This window comes from Saccopteryx bilineata, chromosome 7 (genome assembly GCF_036850765.1).
Source record: "Saccopteryx bilineata isolate mSacBil1 chromosome 7, mSacBil1_pri_phased_curated, whole genome shotgun sequence".
Classification (NCBI taxonomy): Eukaryota; Metazoa; Chordata; class Mammalia; order Chiroptera; family Emballonuridae; genus Saccopteryx; species Saccopteryx bilineata.
Genome location: NC_089496.1, coordinates 11,866,621 through 11,885,014, shown reverse-complemented (window position 1 = coordinate 11,885,014; position 18,394 = coordinate 11,866,621). Strand labels below are relative to the sequence as shown.

The 18,394-nt window shown below is 39.1% G+C and overlaps 1 protein-coding gene across 3 annotated transcripts in view; it reads right to left on the bottom strand.

Annotated features, from left to right (window-relative positions):
• The window catches only part of MAGI2 (membrane associated guanylate kinase, WW and PDZ domain containing 2), a 1,730,241-nt gene that overhangs the window by 613,329 nt on the left and 1,098,518 nt on the right, over positions 1-18,394 (bottom strand). For all 3 annotated transcript variants that reach the window (XM_066240549.1, XM_066240550.1, XM_066240551.1), the window contains one exon: positions 5,001-5,211. In XM_066240549.1, coding sequence (XP_066096646.1) covers positions 5,001-5,211 — 211 coding nt within the window. The remainder of the gene's footprint in view (positions 1-5,000; positions 5,212-18,394) is intronic.

Here is an 18,394-nt window from a genome sequence, read left to right as displayed (position 1 = left end):
CTTCAAATATGTTCTCTATTCCTTGTTCATTCTTATTCTCTTCTCCTTCAAGAACCCCTGTGATGCAGATATTGTTTCTCTTCAGGTTGTCACAGAGCTCTCTTAGAGTTTCCTCAGACTTTTTCAGCCTCTTTTCTTTTTGCTACACTGCTTCAGTGCTTTCATTTATCTTATCCTTTAAATCACTGATTCAATCCTCTGCTTCACCAGCCTATTAATTCCTTGTAATGCAGTCTTAATTTCTGATACTCTATTTGTCATTTCTGACTTGTTCTTTTTTATGATTTCAATGTCCTTTTTGATGCTTCCTCTCTCTTTATTTAGGTGCCTATTATGTCCACACATTGTTGCTCTAAGATCCTTGAGCATCCTAAAAATCATTGTTTTAAACTTTGCATCTGGTATTTTGGTTACTTTCATATTATTCAGTTCTTTTTCTGGGGATTTCTCTTGTTGATTCCTTTGGGTCACATTTCTCTGTCTGCCTACTTTTTCTGTGTATTAGGTAGCACTGTCTGACTGAAATTTTTGTGTGGTCTTTATGAAGAAGATGGGCTTGGTGGTACTGTCTTTCAGGCCACTTGTTTTTCTTGTTCTAGGAATGTTTCTTGAGGGTACTATTTTCTCTTGTGTTGTATGTAAGTATTATATGCAGTTGGCCTTTTCATGGTTACATTTATTCCTTCAGGCTGGCTGGCTCTAAAAGTCAACCCTGGTTATGTGTATTATACACTGTGCAATGTTTGTCCTGTTGGGCATATTTATTCTCCACAGTGTTTGGTGCCTAATAGACTCTTCCTTTGGTTGTGCTGCTTGTGTAGATAGTTGAGTCTAGGGTTGGTGCTGTCTGTCACCCATTACCAGTTGTGTTGACTCTAGTTTCTCTTGGGTTGGCATCAGCTGTTGTTTGTAACCCGCAGTGGGCTACAAGTCTGCAGCTACTGAACTTTTGCTGTTTGTGCCTGCGTTTTCTGTGTCTGACTACTGTGAGAGGGGCCAGACTTTGTATAAGGATCAGCTTCCTTTTGCTTAGAGATTACAACAGCTCCATAAAAGCCCCAAGTTCTATAAGATTTGTCTCCACTTTTTAGCTGCTCTTCCTCCCTTGCAGCTGCCTGGCTTTCCCACAGAGTCTTTTGTAGAAAGACTGTAGTGTGGATTCAGATTGGCCTCACCCAATCAACCCCACTACAGGTTGCATACCTGGTGGGTTAAGATAGCTGAGGTTGTGAATACAACATTTGTGGGACCCTCTACTTCAAGAGTCTCTTGGTCAGGAGCTCAGTACAGGGAATGTGGCCCTTACTCCAGAGCCTAATCCCTCAGCCACTACTGAATACTAAAATTTTATTTCTCCCTAACAAGGTTAGTAGCAGGTTCAGACTGAGCATGGCTGACAGTCCCCTCTGCAAAAGTTCTTTTAGCAGGTGAGACCCCGGTCTCAGGGAAGAAGACTGAGAGAGTCATCTTCTGGGGCTGACTGTGCCCTCCTGAAGGTGGCTAAGACCCTCAACCAGATCTAACAATAGACTCACAGGGACCCACACTTTAAATGGCCATGCTGCAAGCCTCTCTCCTTTCCCCCTGTGGAATCTAGCCTAGCAGGACAGAATATCCAGTGCCCAGGCTGGCTGACTGTGAAGCTCCATCCTATCCAATGCACATGAGTTGCTGTGCCCGTGCTGATCAGAAGGAGTGGAACTTACCTCCGCTGGGCCTGGTATGAGGAGATTTTCCTTAGGAGACCACTCTAGTAAAGGTTGTTAGGTCCTGAACCAGTGCTTTCCACAGCTGGCCCCTGGATGTGCCAGCCCTGGTCCTCCCAAAGAGGAACTCAGGGCCAACCAGTGGGAGACACTGCCCATGACTGGCCCTCAGCAACATTATTGGAACTACAAGCAATTCAGAGTTTGTGGCTGTCTCTGCTGGGCCCAGGTGTACATGGAAATACCAAGCTGCACTCTTAGGCTGGCTTTTACTCACTCTGGTCCTGGGGGAAAGTCCACTCAAATGGCTACGTTTCCCTGAGTCTTGCCTCCTGCAGCCTGTGGGCTAGCTGCTTGTTGGGCTCAGCTGTTGAGAAAAACCTCTGCTAGAGTATAGAGTCTGCTGCATTTCAACGATTAGGAAGTGTAGTGGGTGTGGCTCCTTGGCCCCAGCTGTCAGTCTGTCTAGACATTTTTTACAGACTTCAGTAGGGTGTGGCCCCAGGAGTCCAGTGGGTGTGGCCTCTGAGACCCAGAGGTGTGATCTGCCTTCTCTCCGGACAGTTTCAGCTGTGTCACTTGTGAGGTGGAAGCACCAGTCATAGACTTGGAAGAGTGTGGGGTGGGGAGGTCCAGTCTCAACCCCAGAAAACTGAGTCACTGATGTGCCCCCTGCTTCCTGGCCTCTCAGACCAACCTGTCACCATCCTGGGGTAGGAGAGACTCCCGAGGGCAGAGCAGCTGCTTTTCCCCAGGCTGATACTGCATAAAGGGGATGCCCACTCAAAGAAAGATGGAGACTGCAGTACTGAAGAATGATTCAGCACAGGGGTTCTGGAGGCCGTCCCCTACAGTGTTTCTCCCTGGGCCTTCAACTTTACACTCTCCTTCTGCAACTCCACTTCTCTCAGCTCTCTCCTGCCAGAGCCCTGGGTAAGTGGCTGAGAATGAAGTTTTCTGCTCAGGCCCTTTAAAACAGAGTCTGTATCCGAAAGGTGTGTCTCTTTTTTGCAGACAGAAACTGGGCTCTCTTCACAGCCAAATGCTCTCTGGGCCCCTCCTCTAGGCTCTGGAGCTGTAGGCAGGGGCTCTGGGCCTGGAGCTGAGGACCCACACCTCTCAGGGTGACCCACCCCACCATGAGAGTCCCTCCAGGCCACCGCTCGTTCCTGGGAGCGGGACAGCCCTTTCCGCGTCTCCGCCCTTCCTACCAGTCTCGGCGTGACTTCTTTGGTGATACTTGGTTATAGATTTCTCATTGTTTAGTCCAAAGTTGGTTTTCAAAGATGATTTTTCTTAAATTAAGTTGTAATTCAATTTGGTTCTGGGAGGTGGCAGTTGGAATGTCTGCCTACTCCACTGCTATCTTTCGGCCCCCACACATGGTATTTTATCTAGGATTAATATTCTGACTTCAGGTCTACCATGGTTCCGGGCTGTGCTTATCAATAACAAAACTATGTTTTTAGATCCAAATACTTTTGTGCATTTAAAAAATTCTATATGACTTTCTCTTTTCCAGTTAATTGATAAAAGATACCTTTGGGTTATTGATTATAGCAAAAAATATTATAAGAGATTCTTAATTTTTTTAAACTTATAACATTTGTCAAAAGGTGAATGACAGTAATTAATTTTCTGTAAAACACTGTATTTCTCATCCATATTGGAGTGAAGCAGAGCAGCTGATTAAGTATTCTCTTGGCCACATGTATCACAGTTTTCTACCTTCACATGAGAATTAAATATTGGCATGTGGTAACATTTCAATTTCACAACTGAGTTCTGCCCATGGAGATCTAAATCACAAATCATTCAAGGTTGGGGAAAAAAAATCCAGTTAAAAAATTTTTTTGACCCACTGTCAGTACTAAAAAATTCAGTTTTTATTAATTTTTTTGAGGCTTATATAATTCTGAGGGAATAAGGATTGTTGTTCATTTATAATATTTGTTTTTAGTCTTTCTAATGAACATATATTGTCTTATGCACATCAATAATTTAATTTTTTTGTTAAGATCTTCAACTTAGTAGTTCATTTTTAAAAATTGTTCTACTTCTAGAAGATGAAAGTTAGACAGTATTAATAAAATTAATTTAAAAATTAAGTTTGAAAGAAAAAGTCCCAAAAGAAAGAAAGGATTAACTTGAATAACAATCACCAAGGGAGTTCAGGATTAGCATTTTACTTTCCTTGGCAAGTGATAAAAATGGTAAGAAGAAATGTAATGGAATTTAAAAAAATTATTATGATAAACTATACAAAAACAAATGATTTTATTAACACTTGACGTCAGGGTCAAACACTTGAAATGTTTTCTTTTGTGATCAGCAAGTATTTTGCCCTAAATAGATGTATCCTATTAAATCACTGAACATGATGTATGTTTCTAGCAATCTGACTTAAAATGTCAGATTATCTCATTTGGGCTATATGGATGTCTTGGAAGAATAAAATAAGCATTTCCTTAAGATTTGTAGACTATGTTGAGTTCAATAATAATATCACATAGAGAGTTACCTGTTTAGTTATGATTGCAACAAATTTCACAGTGAAGTTGTTTAATATATCCTTTGATTTATAGCTGTAATTTAAGACCTTTAACTGTATTAAGACAGTCCCCCATTATTCTCTAAGAAAGAAAGAAACTAATGCCAGCAACAATAAAATTTATTATTTTGTTTTCACTCCATCTGCATATGCTACATCAGGGGTCCCCAAACTTTTTACACAGGGGGCTAGTTCACTGTCCCTCAGACCACTGGAGGGCCGGACTATAAAAAAAGCTATGAACAAATCCCTATGCAAACTGCACATATATTATTTTAAAGTAAGAAAACAAAACGGGAACAAATACAATATTTAAAATAAAGAACAAATAAGTTAAAATCAATAATCTGACCAGTATTTCAATGGGAACTATGGGCCTGCTTTTGGCTAATGAGATGGTCAATGTTCGGTTCCATATTTGTCACTGCTAGCTGTAACAAGTGATATGACGTGCTTCCGGAGCCATGACGCATGCGTCCTGAGTCACTGGAAGTAGTACTGTACGTGAGCCTCGTGGCGCTTTGCGGTGCTGCCACATACAGTACTCCAGGAGCACAACCTGTGCTCCTCTCACTGACCACCAGTGAAAGAGGTGCCCCTTCTGGAAGTGCAGCTGGGCTGGATAAATGGCCTCAGGGGGCCGCATGTGGCCCGTGGGTCGTAGTTTGGGGACCCCTGTGCTACATCATTCATATGCTGCTGTGATCTGCGTGGCAATGTTCAAAAAAACATGTTTCACTCACTCAATGAAGTAGACTTCCCCCTTCTCTGTGTAGGCCATCTCCCAGTTATCAGGCAGTGGGTCTGCTTCCTCATTCTCCTCAGCTTTCATTGGTTTCACATCATCCATCTGCTCCTTCAATTCCTCGGGCTGACTGTACACTGGTGCAGGGTAAGGCTGGGAGGGTGTCTCCCCTGAGGCACCTGTACTCTTGTCTTCATGTTCACTGGATTCTACAAGGGAACAAGAGCACATGGTTCATCACCAGCCATAGCATCTTCTAAATGAGCATGGAGTATGCTGCATCAAGGAATACCTCTGTGAAGGCTAACAGATAAAGCATAATTGTAAACAAACAGCTCTAAAAATGATTACTAGGCTTATCTGAGTTCTTTCATGCATCATTCTTGACTGTCCTTTAGCTATTCATTGTTGATTACTGAATTGGAGGACCCATCATTTCACAACACAGGTGTGGTATGCAAAACAATGAGTCTCTAAGAATGCCTATGAACAACTCCCTGGACCACGTGAAAGAGGATTTACAGATCTGACTAAACAGAGGATTTCATTTCAGATTGGGAGGTTGATTATTTAGGTGGGCTCAATGTACTCACAAGGATTTTTTTTTGAAGTGAAAGCAGAAGGCAGAAAAGGAGGTTTAAACTTTAGAGGGAGGTGTGACTACTAAAGAATGACCAGATGGGTGATGTCACGGAAATGGTACCGTGAGCAGTGTGTCCGACAGATCTCCCCAAAATCTCAACAAATTTATCAACTAGAAACCGAAAAATTTATCCTCGGAGCATTCCGGAGTTCCACACACACACTGAAAGCAAAAGAACTGTTGCCGAGGAGGGAGTACGCCTGTGGTGAGTCAACCCATGCGTGCAACTGCCTGCCCACACTCGGGGAGCGGCAGCCTGGGCACTGGCGGCCGCAGGCGTGCGCTGGGAAACCGCGCGCGCGCACACGCGCGCGACCCATGCTGGCGGTCCGGAGAGTCCCCGGACACCGGACACCGGCGTGCCCCGAGAAACCGTGCGCATGCCCCCCCCCATGCCGTGGTCCGGAGAATCCTCGAACACCGGCGTGCCCCGAGAAACCACGCGCGGGCGCGCCCCGTGCCGCAGTCCGGGAGGGGCGCCAAGGCTGTCTTTCCTAGTCGGGAGATTCTCTCTGTGGGAGGGGCACCTCACCCAGCCATTCAAGCTAACAATCAAGTGTTGGGGGAGGGGCACGCAGGCAGCCTGAAATACTTTCTGGAGCACAGCTACGGATCCAATCACTGAAATTAGATTAACCCACGAAATCTGCGCACCCACGGGGCTCTAATTGATAAGATCTCTCCCAGTTCAGCGATCCAAGACAAGAGGTGTGATATTTTTCAGTGCCTTTCGCTAAAGGGGCGGCGGCAACTTCTGATTGACAGAGCCTCCCTATTCAGGGATATATACCTAACATGAGGGACTTGGCAGATATTAAGATCTATACAGCAAGCAGCGACTAGTGCTTCTTCTTCCCAGCCAAAACAGGCTACCAAGTATGGAAAGCCTGGGTTGAGTGGTCCAACTGAATGGTAGGTGCTGAACAGTCACCTTGACAACAATTGACTCCCAGCCCCACCTGATTACGCTGGAGGCTCTGACTGCCAGAGCCTTACCCAGAGCCTTGTGCTGAGTGAGGATAGAGTGGGGATTTCCCAGCTCTTTGAGCCTCTTACTCCCCAGACAGAAGCAGTGGCAGCCTCATAGCTGGATCACCAGGCTGCTAATTCAGGAAGGGGAGACTAGGAGAGAGACTCCAGGAAAGCAAACTCTCTCATTGTTGGACTCTGCAAACGCCAACAAGCCTTGACTACCAGCGAGACTAAAGCCAATTATATGACATTGCCATAGAATCCCATCAACTGCAAATCCCTACCTAAGCGTGACACAGGGGCAGAACCTGGGGTACAGAGTCACTGACTAGGAAGAGGGAGAGAAAAGAAAAAGGAAGAAGTTAACCTCTCAAAATCAAGAAAAATCCACAGACTTTATAACTTGTTCCACTAATTCTTTGTTGTTGTTGTTTCTTTCTTCTATCTTATTGCCTTTATTATTATTTCTATTTCTTCCACCTCGGTCCTTTTATTCTCTGCGCATCTTATGCTACCCTTTTCTTGAACTACACTACCCATGAGTGTTACATTTTATTTCTTTTCTTCATCCTTACTCTCTGTTAGGGTTACATTCCAAAACCCTTAACTCTCACTCTCTCCCCTTTTGTTTTTTTTTCCTTTCCTTTTTTTTCTTCCTTCGTTTCCCTCTTTTTCTTATTTTTTCCTCTCTATTCATTTCTTCTTTTCTCCTTTTACTTTTCCTCCCATTTAATCCTCAATCACGAACAAATTATTTAATTTGGGACTCAAGTTTTTTTGGGTTTTTTTGTTCTTTTTTTTCTGCTTTTGTTCTTGGTTTTCCTTTATTTGTTTGTTTTTGTGGCATTTTGGGTACTTTTTACATTGCTTTTTAACTCACTACCATTCCTCCCAACCCAAAGTCTCCATTGTATTTAGTCTTCGCTCCACTTAATACAACAGATTTTTACTTATTATTTTTATTTTTATTTTTTCTTCTTTAATTATTATTTTTTCTCTCCTTTTTTCTGTTTCCCTCTTATCCCTCTCATTATATCTCTTAGTCGACCATCACTTACAAGCAAATCATTTTATGCTTGTCTTAGATTTTCTCCTTTTTTTTTTTTTTTTTTGCATTTAGTAGGTCCCTACTCCCTTTTTTGCCCCTTGAACTCTTCACCCCAAATCAGGCCCTCCGTTATAGGCAGTTTTTGTTCCATTTAGCATAATATAATTCACAGGTCATCACGATATTTCCCTAAGGAAGTGAGAGGAGGGGAAGAGAAGAAAGAAAAAAAGGGGAAATAATAAATTATTACATTTTTTTTTCTGGAGTGTCTTCCTTTTTTTTTTTCCTTTTTATTCTTTATTAATTCTAATTAACACTATCAACAAGACCAACTTCAGATGCCAATAAGAAAAAGGAAATCGAATATTATGGATACAAAAGATAGAGAGGTAACACAAATAGATGTGGAAAAATCTATGGAGAAAAGATTTAACATATTGGAAGCCTTGGAGCCAAATGAAAGAGAATTTAAAATAGAAATCTTAAAAATACTCAGAGATATACAAGAAAACACAGAAAAGCAATTTAGGGAAATCAGAAAACAACTCAACGATCACAAAGAATATATTACCAAGGAAATTGAAACTATAAAAACAAATCAAACAGAAATGAAAAACTCAATTCACGAGCTGAAAAACGAGGTAACAAGCTTAGCTAATAGAACAGCCCAGATAGAAGATAGGATTAGTGAAATAGAAGACAAGAAACTTGAGGCACAACAGAGAGAAGAAGAAAGAGACTCAAAAATAATAAAAAACGAGAAAGCCCTACAGGAATTGTCTGACTCCATCAGAAAGAATAACATAAAAATAATAGGTATATCAGAGGGAGAAGAGAAAGAAAATGAAATGGAGAATATACTCAAACAAATAATAGATGAGAACTTCCCAAGCCTGTGGAAAGAACTAAAGCCTCAAATTCAAGAAGCAAACAGAACACTGAGTTTTCTTAACCACAACAAACCCACTCCAAGGCACATCATAATGAAGATGACACAAACCAATGACAAAGAAAAAATTCTCAAGGCAGCCAGGGAAAAGAAGAATACAACATATAAAGGAAGGCCCATTAGATTATCATCAGATTTCTCAGCAGAAACTCTACAAGCTAGAAGAGAGTGGACCCCAATATTTAAAGTCCTGAAAGAGAGGAACTTTCAGCCAAGAATACTATACCTATCAAAGCTATCCTTCAAGTACGAAGGAGATATAAAAACATTCACAAATACAGAAAAGATGAGAGAATTTATCATCAGAAAGCCCCCACTCCAGGAAATACTAAAGGGGGTTTTCCAACCAGATTCAAAGAACAAAACAAAACAAAACCACAAGTAACAGCTCCACCAAGAAAACAATAAAACCAAACTTACACTGTGACAACAAAAGAAAAAAAAGGGGAGAAAGGATGAAGATTAACAGTAGCAAAGGACGATGAAGCACAGAAATACTCATAAGAAAGGGTACTACAATGAATATGGTAGGTACCCTTTTCATTACTGAATGGTAACCACCCTTGAAAAAACCACCACAAAAACACTTGACTTAAAAAAGGTAGCAACAGAGGAAAGAAGTATGGAATACAAACAAAAACAAACGATAGAAAAACAAAAGAGAAGAATCAAACTAGATAAAAAACTAACAGAAAGCAATTTATAAAATGGCAATAGGGAACCCACAAGTGTCAATAATTACACTAAATGTAAATGGATTAAACTTACCAATAAAAAGACACAGAGTAGCAGAATGGATTAAAAAAGAAAATCCAACTGTATGCTGCCTACAAGAAACACATCTAAGTAACAAGGATAAAAACAAATTCAAAGTGAAAGGCTGGAAAACAATACTCCAAGCAAACAACACCCAAAAAAAGGCAGGTGTAGCAATACTCATATCTAATAATGCTGACTACAAGACAGAAAAAGTACTCAGAGACAAAAATGGTCATTTCATAATGATTAAGGGGACACTGAATCAAGAAGACATAACAATCCTTAATATATATGCACCAAACCAAGGAGCACCAAAATATATAAGACAGCTACTTATTGACTTTAAAACAAAAACTGACAAAAATACAATCATACTTGGAGACCTCAATACACCGCTGACGGCTCTAGATCGGTCATCCAAACAGAAAATCAATAAAGATATAGTGGCCTTAAATGAAATACTAGAACACCTGGATATGATAGACATCTTCAGGACACTTCATCCCAAAGCAACAGAGTATACATTTTTCTCTAGTGTACATGGAACATTCTCAAGAATTGACCATATGTTGGGCCACAAAGACAATATCAGCAAATTTAGAAAAATTGAAATTGTGCCAAGCATATTCTCTGATCATAAAGCCTTGAAACTAGAATTCAACTGTAAAAAAGAGGGGGGAAAACCCACAAAATTGTGGAAACTAAACAACATACTTCTAAAAAATGAATGGGTCAAAGAAGAAATAAGCGCAGAGATCAAAAGATATATACAGACAAATGAAAATGAAAATATGACATATCAGAATCTCTGGGATGCAGCAAAAGCAGTAATAAGAGGAAAGTTCATATCACTTCAGGCCTATATGAACAAACAAGAGAGAGCCCATGTGAACCACTTAACTTCACACCTTAAGGAACTAGAAAAAGAAGAACAAAGACAACCCAAAACCAGCCGAAGAAAGGAGATAATAAAAATCAGAGCAAAAATAAATGAAATAGAGAACAGAAAAATGATAGAAAAAATCATTAAAACAAGGAGCTGGTTCTTTGAAAAGATCAACAAAATCGACAAACCCTTGGCAAGATTCACCAAGGAAAAAAGACACAGGACTCAAATAAATAAAATCCAAAATGAAAGAGGAGAGATCACCACAGACATCATAGATATACATAGAATTATTGTAGAATACTATGAAAAACTATATGCCACCAAATACAACAATCTAGAAGAAATGGATAAATTCCTAGAACAATACAACCTTCCTAGACTGAGTCATGAAGAAGCAGAAAGCCTAAACAGACCAATCGGCAGGGAGGAAATAGAAAAAACTATTAAAAACCTCCCCAAAAATAAAAGTCCAGGCCCAGACGGTTATACTAGTGAATTCTATCAAACATTCAAAGAAGACTTGGTTCCTATTCTACTCAAAGTCTTCCAAAAAATGGAAGAAGAAGCAATACTTCCAAACACATTTTATGAGGCCAACATAACCCTCATACCAAAACCTGGCAAGGATGGCACAAAGAAAGAAAACTACAGACCAATATCTCTAATGAATACAGATGCTAAAATACTAAACAAAATACTGGCAAACCGAATACAACAACATATTAAAAAAATTATACATCATGATCAAGTGGGATTCATCCCAGAATCTCAAGGATGGTTCAACATACGCAAAACGGTTAACGTAATACACCATATCAACAAAACAAAGAACAAAAACCACATGATCTTATCAATAGATGCAGAAAAGGCTTTCAATAAAATACAACACAATTTTATGTTTAAGACTCTCAACAAAATGGGTATAAAAGGAAAATATCTCAACATGATAAAGGCCATATATGATAAACCATCAGCCAACATCATATTAAATGGCGTAAAACTGAGGACTTTTCACCTTAAATCAGGAACAAGACAGGGTTGTCCACTCTCTCCACTCTTATTTAACGTGGTGCTAGAAGTTCTGGCCAGAGCAATCAGACAAGACAAAGAAATAAAAGGCATCCATATCGAAAAAGAAGAAGTAAAGGTATCACTTTTTGCTGATGATATGATCCTATACATCGAAAACCCAAAGGACTCCACAAAAAGATTACTAGAAACAATAAACCAATACAGTAAAGTTGCAGGATACAAAATTAACATACAAAAGTCCATAGCCTTTCTATATGCCAATAATGAAATATTAGAAAACGAACTCAAAAAAATAATCCCCTTCACGATTGCAACAAAAAAAATAAAATACCTAGGAATAAACATAACAAAGAATGTAAAGGACCTATGTAAAGAAAACTACAAGGCATTGCTAAGAGAAATAGAAAAAGACACAATGAGATGGAAAAATATTCCTTGTTCTTGGATAGGAAGAATAAATATAATTAAAATGGCCATATTACCCAAACTAATATATAAATTTAATGCAATTCCCATCAAAATTCCTATGACATTTTTTAAAGAAATGGAACAAAAAATCATAAGATTTATATGGAACTATAAAAAACCCCGAATAGCCAAAGCAATCCTAAGGAAAAAGAATGAAGCTGGGGGCATTACAATACCTGACTTTAAACTATATTATAGGGCCACAATAATCAAAACTGCATGGTATTGGCAGAAAAATAGACACTCAGACCAATGGAACAGAATAGAAAGCCCAGAAATAAAACCACATATATATGGTCAAATAATCTTTGATAAAAGAGTCAACAACACAAAATGGAGAAAAGAAAGCCTCTTCAACAAATGGTGTTGGGAAAACTGGAAAACCACATGCAAAAGAATGAAACTCGACTACAGCCTGTCCCCGTGTACTAAAATTAATTCAAAATGGATCAAAGACCTAAATATAAGATCTGAAACAATAAAGTACATAGAAGAAGACATAGGTACTAAACTCATGGACCTGGGTTTTAAAGAGCATTTTATGAATTTGACTCCAATGGCAAGAGAAGTGAAGGCAAAGATAAATGAATGGGACTACATCAGAATAAAAAGTTTTTGCTCAGCAAGAGAAACTGATATCAAAATAAACAGACAGCCAACTAAATGGGAACTGATATTTTCAAACAACAGCTCAGATAAGGGCCTAATATCCAAAATTTACAAAGAACTCATAAAACTCAAGAACAAACAAACAATCCAATAAAAAAATGGGAAGAGGACATGAACAGACACTTCTCCCAGGAAGAGATACAAATGGCCAACAGATATATGAAAAGATGCTCAGCTTCATTAGTTATTAGAGAAATGCAAATCAAAACTACAATGAGATACCACCTCACCCCTGTTAGATTAGCTATTATCAACAAGATGGGTAATAGCAAATGTTGGAGAGGCTGTGGAGAAGAAGGAACCCTCATACACTGTTGGTGGGAATGTAAAGTAGTACAACCATTATGGAGGAAAGTATGGTGGTTCCTCAAAAAACTGCAAATAGAACTACCTTATGACCCAGCAATCCCTCTACTGGGTATATACCCCAAAACCTCAGAATCATTGATACGTAAAGACACATGTAGCCCCATGTTCATTGCAGCACTGTTCACAGTGGCCAAGACATGGAAACAACCAAAAAGCCCTTCAGTGGAAGACTGGATAAAGAAGATGTGGCACATATACACTATGGAATACTACTCAGCCATAAGAAATGATGACATCAGATCATTTACAGCAAAATGGTGGGATCTTGATAACATTATACGGAGTGAAATAAGTAAATCAGAAAAAAACAAGAACTACATGATTCCATACATTGGTGGAACATAAAAACGAGACTAAGAGACATGGACAAGAGTGTGGTGGTTACCAGGGATGGGGGAGGGAGGATGCAGGAGGGAGGGAGGGAGAGAGTTAGGGGGAGGGGGAGGGGCACAGAGAAAACTAGATAGAGGGTGATGGAGGACAATCTGACTCTGGGCGAGGGGTATGCAACATAATTTAATGACAAGATAACCTAGACATGTTTTCTTTGAATATATGTACCCTGAATTATTAATGTCATCCCATTAACATTAATAAAAATTCATAAAAAAAAAAAAAAAAAGAATGACCAGATGGATGCATTGCTGCAGACCTTGGTGATAGAAGAAGGGGACCAACCACAAGCCAAGAATTGTGGGTACCCTCAGAAACTGGCAAGACAAGGAATGGAGTCTCCTCTAGGATCTCTAGAAAGGAACACAGTCCTGTCTGCTTGTGATTTTAACCCAGGAAGACCTGGGACAGACTTCTAACCTACAGAACTGTGATGACAAATTCACATTGTGTTAAGACATTAAGTTTGTGGTGATTTGTTACAGCACCAATAGGAAACTAATATGACAGCGAAAAGTAAAAGATATACATAACTTAAGAGAAATGATAGCAGAGTTAGAGGACAGACCCAAGAGTCCTAACATGTGAATAGTACAAACTTCAGAATAAATACATGGGGAAGAAATAATAAATGAATAAAAAATGGAAGAAAATTTAGCTAAAATTAAGAAATACTTTGGTCTGCTGATTGAAATGGTTCACCTAATCTGAGGACCGAGTACTGAAGCACATAGCACACTAAGCACATGTAGGTGAGATTGCAAAGCTCCACCATTAAAAAAATAACAACTTTAAATGGTCTTAGCTGGGTAGCTCAGTTGGTTAGAGTATCTTTCCCATATGCTAAGGTTGTGGGTTCTAGCCTCAATCAGAGCACATACAAGGATCAACTAATGGGCCCTGTCCAATTAGCACAGTCGGTTAGAGAGTTTTCTCTAAAAAACAGGATTATGAGTTCAATCCCAGTCAGGGCACATGCTGGAAGCAACCAAGGACTGCACAGCTAAGTGGAATAACAAATGAATGCTTAACGGCCCACTTTCTTTCTCTTACTCTAAAAAACAATACAAAAACACCAATGAATGCATAAGAGTTGATGTTTCTTTCTTTCTCTAAAATCAATAAAATTTTAAAAATTAAAAAAAGAAATAGGTAGGTGTAATGCTGGTGGTTGAGGAGAGGCAGGCTCCCATTGGATTCGGGCAGATGGCAGAGGAACTGCGGAGCTGGAAAGCGTCAGGCCATCCTCGCTTACTGGAGGCTTGCAAAGACAGGTGAGCATATAACCAACAGAAGGAAAAGAGCTAATAAACAAAGGAAAATCTGCTTTCACAGTGAAGGGCAAGGGAGCAGGAAAAACGTACCTCCCGGTGGTGGGAGAGTGCTCTGGAGAATGCCCTGGGGAAAGCACCTGCAGCCTTGTATGGACGATACACACGGGCCACTGCTGCACACCCATGCAACAATCAGGCAAAGTGCTTGCAGCAGGTAAAAGAGCGAGCAAGCCTAACACAGCTGTTATCCCCACTATAGGGTAACATTTTTTTAAAAGCATTTTTTTAAAAGCAACTTTAGCATATTTTACACTGAATAAACACAATTACTTACAAGGAAAAGAGGAACAAAAAAGACTCAGACCTTTCATCTATGATACATTAAATTCAAAGCTTAAAAGGTAACAGTTGTAGTGACTCTAGAAAAAAAAATACTGCAATCCAAGAGCTTAACTCTGACAAAGTATTATTCATCTATCCAGGCAAAAGAAACTCACTTTTAATATGCAAAACTCCTGAAAGCATACTACTCATGAATCCTACCTATCTCAGGACAACATTGGAGAAATTCATGATGATTGAATCAGAGTATAGATCTCAAAATAAGGAGAGTACTGAAATAAAGAAAAATTAAGAAGAAATAAATCTGGCAAAAAGAGTTAAATGTAAATGGAGAATGGTCACATTTCTGCAAAATTATAGTATGTGCTAAAGAAAGATTCTTGAAAGAGAAGATAATGTGTGAAAAACCTTTTACCGGCATGGGTTTTAAACCTTATCTGGAGAAAGTTCAGGGTCTACAGCGTGGAGAAAAGGTAGAGAGGTAAAAGCACTCTAAAGCTCTCATCAGGAGGCACATCAGAGAGCGGGTAAAGGATAATTTTTAAAGGCTATTTATTCGTGAAATGGCAAATATTTTGGTCAAGGTGTAGGCATAACTGTATAAATGTGACATTTTAAAAATAGCCCCTAAATTATGTTCTCTGTCAAAACTACTCTGCTATTTTTCCTTCCCATTTAGCTTTTCTGCCATTAAATACAGATCATGAGTCTTTGTCAGGGAAGAGTAGAGCAGGTAGATCTAGAAAAAAAAACATTCTTGGAGTTAATAAGAAGAAAGATATAATGCAGAGAAATTTCCTGCAAGGTAAGATGGTGGCTGGGAGAGAAATTCAAAGAAAAAATACTTCAATTTAAGAGACTGACGGAAGACAATTTGACTTTGGGTGAGGGGTATACACCATGATCAAATGTCAAAATAATCTGAAGATGTTTTCTCTCAACATATGTGCCCTGATTTATCAATGTCACTGCATTAAATAAATAAATAAATAAATAGATAGATAGATAAATAAATAAATAAATAAATAAATAGACCGCCTGTGCCTATTTCACTCAGGGATTCAGCACCAGTATGTTCTATCAGTCTAGGGAGTGGTGTGCTGTAAGAAGAGGGAAAACACAGAAAAGGTCAAGGGAGCAAAAAGCAGAGGGGGCTTGTGAACAAACAGCTTAAGTTTAGGACTTGGAAGGGAGCATTTTCTGCAGAGTGGTTGCATAAGGGTACCTATATAATATTTATGGCAGCATTGTTTATAGTAGCAAAGCCCTGAAAATGATCTGAATGCTTATTAATGAGAATGTGATTAAATAAACTGTGATTATCATTATTATGAAAAACTACATAGTGTAAAAACAATGAATTAAATTTGTATCTATTGACCTGGAAAGTGATTACAATTCAAAGAACAATCCAAGTTGCAGAGTAATATATTTTTAAGTGTATTTTTTAAAAAAATAAGCACACATCAATCTAGATATATGAATATACTTTTGTATTTAACTATATGAGCATGAAAACTAGATGGAGAGATGTACCACAGAGTCAACTTGGATTACTTAAGTAAATTTGGATGGGGCGAGAAAAGTTTTCTTTATATATGTTCATATTATTTTTATAACTTCAAAAGTTAATAAAGATAAAAAAGTGAGCAAGTTAAAGTAGAACATCATCTTTGTCTCAATAATAAACTTCTTGGACCAATTTTCTGCATATGTATCAATCTCAAAAAGTAATATTAAAGTTATCTTTATAAAATTGAAAGCCTAAGAACATCCTATAACAATGAGGAGAAAAGATTTCACTGTGGGCAAAGCTTTTAAACAATCCAGCAAGTTAAGGACATAAAACTACTGAAATTAATGACATGGTGGTCACCAATGACATTAGCTACCAGTTATGGAATAGTTATAGTAAAGTGGTGGGTGTGGAAGCCAGGTTGGAATATAGTCTTTCATTATTTTGCCTTTAAAATGAAAACTTTATGAAAAGAATATGGCCTTAGTGATGTAATCTCCTAGCTGATTTCTCATACAGATTTGACTTCTGCAAATTGTGTAGGAGAGAATCAACAAGAGAAGGTACAATTATGTTCTTTAAATTATCTTGCCTGTACCTTATTACAACCTGCAATTACTAATATATGAAACACAGCATTCTCAGGTATTACCGAGTGTCACACATTGGACAGTCAAAATACAAAGTCATGCTCTAAACATATTCATTCATTCTGTATTCACATACTATTTGTGGAGTACTCAGTTAGTGTTGGGCACTGAGGACAGAAGAATGAACAAGAGAGGCATGATCCCTGTACTTTTGGAACTGAAAATATGTCAAAGTGTGTAGTCATTGAACAACTTTAAGTGTGGTGGATGCTACAGAAGGAAAAGATGAGATTTTATGCATATGCATTCACTTAATCTCACTTAAAAATTAAGATAGCCTTTTCTTCAATGTGCCTTTCTTTTTTCTTTTTTAAGCAACAGAGATAGAGAGGGACAGACAGATAAGAAGGGACAAAGATAAAAAGCATCACATTCTTTGTTTCAGCAACTTGGTTGTTCATTGATTGCTTTCTCATATGTGCCTTGACAGGGGCTCCAGCTGAGCTAGTGACCCCTTGCTCAAGCCAGTGACCTTGGGTTTAAGCCAGTGACATCAGGTCATGTCTATGATCCCTACTCAAGCTGAAAATCTCAGGTTTTGAACCTGGCTCATCTGTGTCTCAGGCCAATGCTCCATCCACTGTACTACTACTTCCTGGTCAGGCTCAATATGCTATTAAATATGAAACTTGTAAAAGGAGCCAAAAGACTTCTTTTAGAGGAAGTTAAGGGAGAGAAAAACTGGTAAAGAAGAAGTGAATTAGGCAAGGTCTTAGAAGGCATACTCAGAATGTGGGACTGTATTATGAAAGCAATGAGAAGGTATTGATGTACCTTAATCAAAGCAATGACAGAATTAGATTTTCATTCTGCACAAAGATCATCTCAAGTATATTGGGGGTTTGAGAGTGAAAGGAATATATATTTACTGACCAGTGGGGACTTATTTTAATGCTCCAGACGAGAGAATGGTGCCATGGGCATGGAAAGACGTGGACTGAAAAAATATTTAGAGAGTAGGTTTGGTATAACCTTCAAAAAACAGAACAGATAAGGAAAAAATGAGAAGTCATCATAAACCTAGCGTATGGCAAAGCTATTTACTGAGATAAGAAACACGAGAGGAGGAGAGTGCTGTGAGGAGAGCAGGGAGGCTATGGTCCCAGGTTTGGGCACACTGAGGGAGAGGCCATGCCAACCTCGCAGTGGAGGTCACGCCAGAGAGTTCTCGCTGGAGGGACACAAGCTGAAAGACACTGAATATGGCTGGATTGTATTATAATATGAGCACTGAAGTGAATGAATTTGCCTAGAGAGACAGTGGATCAAGTGGAGACAAGAATCCCTGGAGCAGCTGCCTGGGAACTCTAACATTTAGCAGTCAGGGGATGATCAGGAAAGAGCAGCCAGGGAAGTAACAAGAAAACCGACTGGTCGTTATGCCATCAAAGACAAACTGAAGGCACCGAGGAGGAAACA